General features: G+C 62.1%; 3 protein-coding genes across 3 annotated transcripts; all 3 read left to right on the top strand.

Annotated features, from left to right (window-relative positions):
- Positions 1 to 461: 461 nt before the first annotated feature.
- Positions 462 to 3901, top strand: LOC103069322 (neuroligin-2-like). The gene is given in 7 exon segments (XM_082931193.1): positions 462 to 624; positions 798 to 983; positions 1103 to 1295; positions 1661 to 1960; positions 1962 to 2255; positions 3029 to 3369; positions 3372 to 3901. Coding segments are annotated over 7 exon segments (1965 nt in total). The 5' UTR covers positions 462 to 503.
- Positions 3902 to 6484: 2583 nt separating this feature from the next.
- On the top strand, positions 6485 to 7707 carry LOC103069595 (spermatid maturation protein 1-like). Its single transcript, XM_082931197.1, is given in 6 exon segments — positions 6485 to 6640; positions 6740 to 6797; positions 6997 to 7171; positions 7173 to 7364; positions 7366 to 7403; positions 7406 to 7707. Coding segments are annotated over 6 exon segments (921 nt in total).
- An 878-nt stretch (positions 7708 to 8585) lies between these two features.
- On the top strand, positions 8586 to 10382 carry LOC103070874 (uncharacterized protein C17orf74-like). The gene is given in 4 exon segments (XM_082931208.1): positions 8586 to 8723; positions 8886 to 8943; positions 9077 to 9982; positions 9985 to 10382. Coding segments are annotated over 4 exon segments (1500 nt in total).
- Positions 10383 to 10731: the final 349 nt, after the last annotated feature.

Consider the following 10731-nt stretch of genomic DNA (forward strand, 5'->3'; position numbering starts at 1 on the left):
TGGCACCCCCTCACCCACAGACCAGCTGAGGCCCACGGCCTGAACTGAAGGAAACGCCAGGACCCTCCCTGGATCTCTAGCTCCAGTGGCAGCCTTGGGAGCTCGCTCTTCCTAGGAGCAGGAAGGAGATTTGCTGTTTGTGTGGGGGGGAAGGGTTTCCCCTGGGTCCAGCAGATGCCCTGAAGAGGGCCAGCCCCCAGCCCTGCCTCTGCTCGGCTTCTTGGAAGGTCTGCCAGGCATGGGGAGAAGTGCTGTAGGGCACACCGGCAGGAGGTGGGGAGGGATCTTCTGCCAGGGCTAGCTGGGGAGGGAGGGAGGGGAATCCGGTCTTGCCCCCCAGGGATGGGAGTGACATGCCCCCTGAGCTCTGGGCTGGAACTCAGCAGGCCTGGGAGCTGGGAGGTGCTGCTTCTGGTCTGACTGTGTCCTTGTCCCCCACCCCCTGGCCCACCTACCCGCCCCCTCCCCACGCAGATATCCGGGACTCCAGGAAGAAGCCGGTGATGCTGTTTCTGCATGGTGGCTCCTACATGGAGGGCACCGGGAACACGTTCGATGGCTCTGTCCTGGCCACCTACGGCAACGTCATTGTAGCCACACTCAACTACCGGCTTGGGGTGCCTGGTGAGGGTGGGCAGCCAACTCTAGGGGCTGGAGTCTGGGAGGAGGGCCTGCTGGCAGGGTTCCTCTAAACCCAGCAGAAGCAGAATGACTTCTGGGTTGGACTGAGCTGCCCAGAAAGAGGGCAAGCGTTTTGTGACACCCCCGGGAAGCCCCCTTTCTTCCTCTACCCCCAGGTTTTCTCAGCACTGGGGACCAGGCTGCAAACGGCAACTACGGGCTCGTGGGCCAGATCCAGGCCCTGCGCTGGCTCAGTGAGAACATTGCCCACTTTGGGGGCGACACCGAGCGCATCACCATCTTCGGATCTGGGGCAGGGGCCTCCTGTGTCAACCTTCTGATCCTCTCCCACCATTCGGAAGGTACCAGCCACCTCCTCAGCCTGCCCCTCTTGTCCCCTTTCTCACACCCCCAACCCCACCAGGTCCCCCTTCTCCCTCAGGCTGACACAGCCCAGCCTAAAGCCTGCCTGTCCCGCTAGGGCTGTTCCAGAAGGCCATCGCCCAGAGTGGCACTGCTATTTCTAGCTGGTCTGTCAACTACCAGCCGCTCAAGTACACGCGGCTGCTGGCGGCCAAGGTGGGCTGTGACCGGGAGGACAGCGCCGAGGCCGTGGAGTGTCTGCGCCGGAAGCCTTCTCGGGAGCTTGTGGACCAGGACGTACAGCCCGCCCAGTATGGGGGTGGGAGAGGGCCCGGTCCAGGCCTCCATTCTCCTTGCTGGTTCCAAGGAGGTTGAGGGTGAGAGGTGCCCGCAGGACACAAGCATTCCATTTAGCCAGGAGAGGTGGACTTCAAGGCCCTCCCGGGGCCCTGCCTTCTCCCAGAAGCCTTCCCTAGGCGGAGGTGCCTAAACAGAGCCAGTGTGCATGAGGCTCCATGAAGTGCTTGAGGGAGGACTTCCCGAGAGGTCAAGTACCCTGAAGGGCTCAGAAGGTTTTAACTAGGGGAGAGGGGTCTTCTGAGCAGAGGACTCAGCAGGCTGTGAGCTGAGAGGAGGCCGGTGAACAGGTGATGCGACCTTGACCCCTTCTCCCCAGCTACCATATCGCCTTTGGGCCTGTGGTGGACGGTGACATAGTCCCCGATGACCCTGAGATCCTCATGCAGCAGGGAGAATTCCTCACCTACGACATGGTCATCGGTGTCAACCAGGGAGAGGGCCTAAAGTTCGTGGAGGACTCGGCGGAGAGCGAGGACGGCGTGTCCGCCAGCACCCTCGACCTCACCGTCTCCAACTTTGTGGACAACCTGTACGGCTACCCGGAGGGCAAGGATGTGCTGCGGGAGACCATCAAGTTTATGTACACAGACTGGGCCGACAGGGACAATGGCGAGATGTGGCAAGACCCTGCTGGCGCTCTTTACCGGCCACCAGTGGGTGGCACCGGCTGTGGCCACCGCCAAGTTGCACGCTGACTACCAGTCCCCTGTCTACTTTTACACCTTCTACCACCACTGCCAGGCTGAGGGCCGGCCCGAGTGGGCAGATGCAGCGCACGGGGATGAGCTACCCTACATCTTTGGTGTGCCCATGGTGGGTGCCACCGACCTCTTCCCCTGCAACTTCTCCAAGAATGATGTCATGCTCAGCGCCGTGGTCATGACCTACTGGACCAACTTCGCCAAGACCGGGTGAGGGCCAGAGGGGCTGGGTCGGGCATCCCTGCAGGTCAGGGCTCAGCCCCTTCTTTCCCTCTCCTTCACACGGCCATCATTCCTCCATCAAGGCACTCTTGCCTTCTCAACTCAGACACCTGCCAGACAGCTCCTCCGTGTGTGTTGGAGACGCAGAAGTGTTCGACAGGGAGGTCCCTGTCTTTTCTGGGGGGCGGGCTCACTTGGTGCCTCTGGCTCCGTGTCTGTCTCTCCTTCCCTCCCTTGCCCACCCAGCTCTCTCCTTCTCTTCCCAGAGCTCGGCCCTCTGTCTGGGTGCTCCCATCTGTGTATCTGAGTGTGTGTGAGGGTTTGTGTCTGTCTGTCTATTGCTGTCTCTGCCTCTCTCTCTTGAAATCTATTGATATCTCTGCTTGCTTTGATCTGGTTTCTCTGTACTCTCTGGTTTCCCCCTGGCTGTCTCTCATGTCCTTTTGTGTCTCTGTTTCCATATGTCTCTATCTTATTCAGTCTCAGACTCTGCCTCTGTCACTGGTGGTCTGTCTCTGCCCTCTCTGCCCCTCTGTCCTCATCTCAGACTGTCTCTGGCAGTCTGGCTTCATCCCTATTTGTCTGTCTGTCCGTCCGTCTCTGGCAGTTTCTCTCTTCGTCTCCGTCTCTCTTCCCGTCTCCCCAGCTCTCTGCATCTCTGTCCATCTCTCTCCCCATTCCTCCCATAGCACGCCCCCACCCCTGCCTTTCATGGGAGCCTCACCCTTACTCCTCCTTTCCCTGCCCCCCTGTGTGCACAGCGACCCCAACCAGCCGGTGCCACAGGACACCGAGTTCATCCACACCAAGCCCAGCCGCTTCGAGGAGGTGGTGTGAAGCAAGTTCAACAGCAAGGAGAAACAGTCCCTGCACATCGGCCTGAAGCCGCGCGTGCGCGACAACTACTGCGCCAACAAGGTGGCCTTCTGGCTGGAGCTCGTGCCGCACCTGCACAACCTGCACACGGAGCTCTTCACCACCACCACGCGCCTCCCTTCCTACGCCACGCGCTGGCCGCCGCACCCGCCCCCTGGTGCCCCCGGCACTCGCCGCCGGCCGCCTCCGGCCACCCTGCCGCCCGAGCGCAAGCCTGAGCCGGGCCCCGGGCCTACGACGGCTTCCCCGGGGACTCCCGAGACTACTCCACGGAGCTCAGCGTCACCGTGGCCGTGGGCGCCTCCCTCCTCTTCCTCAACATCCTTGCCTTCGCCGCCCTCTACTACAAGCGGGACCGGCTACAGGAGCTGCGGTGCAGGCGGCTCAGCCCCCACGGCGGCTCGGGCTCCGGCGTGCCCGGCGGGGCCCCCCTGCTCCTTGCTGCCGGCCGTGAGCTGCCACCCGAGGAGGAGCCGGTGTCGCTGCAGCTGAAGCGGGGCGGGGGCGTCGGGGCGGAACCTGAGGAGGCCCTGCGCCCCGCCTGCCCGCCCGACTACACCCTGGCCCTGCGCAGGGCGCCGGACGATTTGCCCCTCTTGGCCCCCGGGGCCCTGACCCTGCTGCCCAGCGGCCTGGGGCCACCCCCTCCCCCGCCGCCCCCCTCCCTCCATCCCTTTGGGCCCTTCCCCCCGCCTCCCCCCACCGCTACCAGCCACAACAACACGCTCCCCCATCCCCACTCCACCACTCGGGTATAGGGGGCGGCTCGGGGAGGCCCCCCTCCCCGGCCCTCCCGGCCAGCTCAGAAGGCAGGGAGGAGGACTTGGCGACAGGCTTTTGTCGTGTGGAGCTGTCACACGTCGAGGAGCTTTAGGTGGACATGGGTTTCCTCGCCGGGATGTGTGCGCTTCTCCGGCGTGGAGTGGCCCGTTCTCTTCTCCGGACCTGGGCCTTTGAACGACTGGGGGGGTGTTTTTTCCCCTCCGTCGTCTGGACACCCGTCTTCGGTGTGTGGAGACGTGGAAGTATTTTCCCACGTGGAGGTGTGCTTTCTCACGAGGGGCTGAGAAACCATGTGCAGGGTGAGGGGTTTTTGCCGCCCTGGACACATGTTGGCTCCCTCAAAGAATTTCTGTGGGGATTTGTGCCCTCACCTCCTCCCTCCTCCCACCCCCTGGAGACCCTGGAAGTGGCGTGTTCACAAACAGCGACCCTTGGCCACCGGGCGACGCAGGTGGCGCCTGGGAACTAGCGAGGAAATCACAGCCCCTCTGCCCTGCCCCCAGCCCTCCCGCCCCAGCGAAGCATGTGTATCCCCCGTGGCACAAGTGAGGTGAGGCACGGTGTCCCCCGGGCAGGCCCCGCCTTCCACAGGTGACAGACACACATTCCCTGCCGCGGGGAAGGGAGGAGATCCTGCCTCCCTGTGCTGCTGGGAACGTGTCGCCCCCTGGGTCCAGGACGCATTTCTGAGTGGAAACATGTTCTTGCACGCGGATGTACGCTTTCCCATGCGGACGGCCCCTTTCTCTCCAGCACTTCCCTGCATCTTAGGGCCTCAGGCCCAGCACTTAACTTCTCACACAGCAGGTGTGAAAGGACTTCAAACTGACAGAAGCTGAGGGGGGGGGACAAACCCTGAGGAGGTGAACAGAGCCTAAGCTCTGCCCTTCCTTCCGCTAGAGTTCGGGGGGTGGGGGGCAGCGTGGCACCTGCCACCCACAGGGGCCGTGCGTGTTTGACCAAAGCCCTCACCGCGGTGAGCGCAGCCCTTCTTCCCTCAGTGCGCAGAGCGTCGCTCATCCGTGCCAAACTGGTGAGGTGGGTTTGAGGGGCGAAGGCCCCCCCAAAACGTGCCAAGGATTCCTCAGCCCTGGGCCAGGGCGGGTAGGGTACAGGAGAGGGGGAGCGGCCGCCGCAGGGGCCCGCCTGCCTCCCTCTTCTCGCCATGTCTCATCCCTCCCGCTCGGCCCCTGTTTTCCCTCCCCCCTTCGCTGTGCCCCTCTGAAGCCATCCCTTCCTGGTCTCAAGCCAGCTTCTCCCCTCAGCTGCCCCCCCTCCTTTGACCTGCCCCCTCTCCCCTGGGCCCCCAGGGCTGAAGGAAAGGAGCGGTGGAGGGGGGAGGGGAGGAGGGCAGGGGAGAAAGCTTCCCGGACAGCTTGGGGGAGAGAACGGGGTCAGCGGCACTGAGGAACAGATGGAGGGGGCAGTGCGGGACGGCGCTTGGGCAGACACCCGCAGGAAGAATTTGATCTGAAAGGGTGTGTGTAAGGTGACTGCCCAAAGAGAAACGGTTTGGGCCTCTGGGGAAAGGAACAATGTCGGGAAGGGTTTCAAGGGACACCAGCCGAGAAGGAGCCAATCCTCGTCGTCTGCTGGCATTCTGTGGATTCATTAGTGCCAAATTTGAATAGGGGGTGGAGTGCTGTCTTCCACTGACCCCCGAATCCCTGGTCTTGGCTCCCCAGAACTTTGCCTCCTGACTGTCCCTTATGCCCCCACCTCCACCCATGGGAACTTAGTTCTTTCCCCACCCCTCCCCCTGCCTGGTTTAGCTCCTTTCCAAACAGCCCTGCCTTCTAAATGCTAGGGACCTGGGCCCTGAACCCTGTAGACAGATGCCCCCCAAACTGGGGCATGGGAGGGGGCTGGGGGACCCCATGATTCAGCCACAGACTCCAATGCCCAGCCCCTGTCCGCAGAACAATTCCTTGACAATCCCATGTCCCCACCCCAACCCTTTGCGGCTCTGTACACATTTTTAAACCTGGCAAAAGATGAAGAGAATATTGTAAATATAAAAGTTTAACTGTTGGTTTTGCCTGCTGTTATGTTGGGAGGTAGGGGTGGGGCTCTAAAGAAACAAACCTTGGAAAAGTGACTCTGCCAATGAGGGAGGAGGAGGGGGTCCGAGCCCACAGCCCTTTCCAGTGAACAGCTCTGAGGTCAGGGAGAAAGGGGGAGTGGGTGCTGGGGTGAGGTGGTCATTGGTAATGGGGTTGTTCGGGGAGTTAAGATCAGGACCAGTGTCTGTGCAGAGGTCAGAGCCTGGCGTAGAGGACCAGGCAGGGGCTGATGGGGACAGACACCAAACAGGCCAGAGGGCCTATGGGCTGGTGCAGGTGGCTGGCTACAGGAGAGACATGCAAGGTGAAGGGTTTGGCCTCTGCTAAGCCCTGGCCCAGGCTGGAGGGTCAAACACAGGCCCAGGACTCTCCCTCTTGGCACATTTTGAGGGAGAGCCCCACATCATTGAGACCCACTTACCCCCAGGAGCCTCTGGGACAGGAAGGCGGCCAGTGGTACTGTGGGCACAGTAGGTTGGGGCCCTAGGGACCCCCATGGCCACGGCTGAGTGGCCCCGGCCCGGGTGGGCCTCGTGTCACAGCCCCAGCACCAACAACTGCCAGGACCTGGGCAACTGCCAGGACCTGGGCAACTCCTTGCTGCTGGGCCTCATCATCTGTGTTAACATTGGCATCAATATGGTGACACTGGTCAGGGTGGGGCCGGGTGGAAGGGTGCTGGCAGGACGGCTGGGGGGCAGGCCGGGTGGCGGGGGCCTGCCTGGAGTCACTGTGTCCTCCCCCACCTAGCTCTGGCGCAGACTCCGTGGCTTCTTACACCAAGTGTTTCGTGTTATTTGTGAGAAAGGTAAGTGGAGGATGGGGAGGTTGGGGAATAGGAAAGGCAGAAACCAGGTGTTCTAGCCCTGACCTTAAGTGGGCCCCTTCCCCTCCTGCTCTCCCTGCTCAGACACCATAACTATGCAGCTTCTCTTCCTGCAACCTGCCTCTCCATCTCTGGAGGAGCCAGGCTCCCCACCAGCCTCTCACCTGTCCCTGATCCACAGAAGCTTCACCTGGGAAGCAGACCCAGCCCCCGAATCAGAGCGCCCCTGCGGTCTGCCTTCGGTGCACCATGGACCCTGTGAAAATGACCGTGTCCCCCCCACCCACTTGCCGCCGTCGCCGTTGAGACTCTTCAGCACGCCGTGCCCACCGCCCCGTAGCCTGGGCCCCTGACAACTGACAACGATGACGAGAATCCCCCACATCAGCACACAACAATCTGCTCCCACAACTGGAATTGCCCCAAGGACTGGGAAGGCTTTCAGTCCACCCAGGGGTTCTGGACTCCCTGGGCCCAGGATGCTGTGGAGCCACCTACCCAGACCATCCGCTTCCAGCAAACTGTAGAGGGAAGGCCGCTCAAAAGAGAGGCAGTCAGAGTTGGGCCTAGAGGCCTACGCGTACCCTGTGAACCCCCGCCCCACAGCCCTCAGGCCCTGAGCCACAAGAACGGTTGGGGGGTGCCCCAAGCAGAACAGGAGCAGTGCTCGCCAGCCCAGCCACCCATCCTGGGCCCAGCCCATGTCCCAGACATCCCCCGGCGCCACTCCTCAGGGGGCATAGCCTATAATGCCAGAGACGTGAGGCGGCAGCTGCGGGAGCTGACCAGGGAGGTGGAGGCCCTGTCCCACTGTTACCCCCCGGTCTCTGGATCCAGCACGGCTGAGGGGACGGGAAAGGCCTAGGTATACCCTTCCCTGACAGAGAGGTGACTGGGAGAAGAACAAAAAGAAGAGAGGAGGTGGTTTGTGGTGGTGTGGGGGGTGCCAGGGCCCACACAGCACCCAGAAGCCTGGTTGCTAAGGAAATGATCTCCCTGGCAACAGGGCCTAGAGAGCCCTGAGGACCCTCATCAACCTCTTGGCCTCACCAGGCCCTGTCCTCAGCCCTTTCCCAGGCCCTTCTTGGTTCCAAGGCTCCCACCTGCCCCTACTCTGTTCTTTAGTGCCCAGGGAAGCCCCCCAAATCCCATTCCAGATCCCCAGGCAGTACTGCACTTGAGTGGAGACCCTCATGCCCATGGCCTCAGTCTCTCAGAGGTCCGGCTCCTACCAGAGCCCAGGTTTAGGCTGTAACTACAGGTGAGGTGTGGTCCCTCTGAAGCCCTGGTTTCTCTGGGGAGGGATGGCTGAGAGTGAGGGTACCCAGGCCCTCACAGTTCCCCAGTCAGAACCCGAAGCTCCTGTATACTGGAGAAGGCTTGGAGCAGAGGATAAAATATTGAGGACACTCTCAAGGGCTGCCTCCACACAGCCCTGTGTGCCCTCACTCCTCTGATTAGCCCTTCCATGTCACAAAGGAGGAGACTGAGGCTCAGAGACGCCAAGTGACTTATTCATGGTCACGTGGACACCAAGGATCAACTTCATGGCCTCAGACGCTCCGTCCCTCTGCTCCCACATGTAGATTCCCATTGCTACTGAGTCAGCCTGGCCCATCAGAGTGTCCTCCCAATGTGCCTCATTATGACCATGTTCCCTCACCTGTTGGTGGGTGTCCCCAGGTCCTGGCATGAGTGCACTGTGGGTCAGGGCCGGTGGGGGGGGCGGGGCGCGGCCTGCGGCCCAGGTGGCCCTAGGACCCCCCCACCATGGAAAACTGGCTCTGGTATGACAACCTGGGGTGCTGCCATCAATACCAAGAAAGTACCCAGAATGCGGAGGACTTCCTACTCCTGCTGCTGGGCCTTGTCATTCTTGTCAGCATTGGGATCAGCATGGCAACTATGGTCAGCGATGGCTGGGGACCACCAGTAGGGGTGAAGAGGGCTGAGGGTGGGAACCAGCTGCAGCCTGCACCTCCGTCTGCAGGAACGGTCTTGGCTGGGAGAGGGGGTGAGGGTACAGAGCCTGGCCTTCATTTTCACCCACCCCACCCCACCCCACCCCAGGTATGGCATGGGCTCCAGAATGCCTTAGACAAGACCATCTACTGGATTAATCAGAAAAGTAAGTACCGAAGACAGGTAGGGGGCACCCCGCCCCCACCGCTCCCAGGGCCCTAGAAACCCAGGCCCCCAGGTTACCAACCCTGAACTCTTCTGACAGTTGCCCTGCCCTCACGGACTCTTGCCTCCCCCAGATGAAATCTCGCAGGCCTGTGAAAGTTCCCCCAAACATCCTCCAGCCAAGGCCCAAGACGTCCACATCCACTGCACCCTGGACCCTGTGGAAGTAAAGATGGCCCGGCCCACTTGCTACTCCCTGTCCTCCTACCATAATCTCCACAACCGTAGCCGCAGCTGCAGCTGCCACCCCTGCAACCACCAGCGGAGGCCGAAGAACCACAGACAATTCCTCTATAGCCGCTCAGGCTTCCGTAGGCCGCATCGCAGCCACGGGATGTCACAGCTGCGGCCGATGCCCTCCTTTGATCGGGAGGACCCGGACTCCTACCTGGAGGAGGAGGATGATCTTTCCTTCTCACAACCCAAGTACCCGTGGGGGTGCTGGGGAGGGCTCTACCAGCATATGGGCCTGCCCTCCAACATGGGCCTCTGGGGCCGCCAGGGTGGAATCCTGGCCAGCCTGCCACCACACTGTCTCTACCTGTCGTCTAAGCTGCGCCACATGGGCAAGCGTGTGGAGGCCAAATCCGAGCTAAGGCTGCGGTCCTTCGGGGCCCCCTGCTCACCAACCCGCATCTGGGGCAACGTGGAGGCTGACCAGTGGACCTCGTCTCCACCACCTCCCCGACGGCTGCCCCCTAACCCCTCGTGGGTCCCTGGGGGGCACAGCACTTACCCCTCAAGGGGCCAGCTCCCGTATGACTCCTGGGATCAGCGGCGGCATGGTCTGGAGGGCTATGAGCCTCCATCCGCTCTGGTGCCTTGGGGCTGCCGGCCCGAAGCCTGGCAGCACAACTCCCCCCCGGCCCACGGACGGAGCCTCCCCAGCTGTGCTCACAGCCAGCCCAACCACAGCCCGCACCCCTCCACAGGACACTTGAACTACTCCCGGGATCCCCATGAGGTGTGGCGCCGGGCAGCCAATGGGCCGAGATACTGCCCGTGCGGCGCCCTCTGGCCACATCTGCCTCCCTCACGGTGCTGGCCGAGGCCTCGTACCAGCGGGCCCCGGCTCACAGCTCAGCGCTGCTCCTCCACCCCTCCCAGCCCCTGCCCGACGTCCAGGCTACCGAGCACCCTCCACCCCCGCCCACCTTCATGCCACTCAGCCGGAACCCGGGGGGGCAATGCCAACTACCAGGTGATGACAGCCTGGAGCTGAAGCGACAAGTGCAGGAGAGCCAAGCGCGGGCCAACTCGCTGCTACCTTCCACCTTGGCCTCGAGGCCCTCTCTGCACGGGAGTCAGACTGGGAAAATGAACTGGCCAGCAGCAAATGGGGGCGGGGCGGGGGGTGGCAGGGCATGGAGAGAGGAATAAAGAGCGCCAGAGTCCAGGAAACACTGGTGGTCTGTGGCTTGGAAGCACCACTCCTTCTGCCGGCCTGGGTCCCTGCCCTTGGCTTCCTGCAATAAGAAGCCAGTGTCCCCTTCTTGGCCTGAGGGTCCCTTTGGTTTAGTGGCCACAGTCCTGCCAGCAGGCCCCTCCTGGTCCTATACCATGCACTAAGTAGATCTGCAGCTGCAGACTCCAAACCACTGGTCTCTGGGCACCTCCTCTGTGTCTCAGCTGTCCCTGTCCCCAAAGAGCCTCATACAAGAAGCTGCTTCCAAACTGGGAGGTTCCACATCTGGGCAGGTCCAGCTCCAGGCCCAGTGAAGGGCACGAA

This window comes from Lipotes vexillifer, unplaced genomic scaffold (genome assembly GCF_000442215.2).
Source record: "Lipotes vexillifer unplaced genomic scaffold, Lipotes_vexillifer_v1.1 scaffold704, whole genome shotgun sequence".
Classification (NCBI taxonomy): domain Eukaryota; kingdom Metazoa; phylum Chordata; class Mammalia; order Artiodactyla; family Lipotidae; genus Lipotes; species Lipotes vexillifer.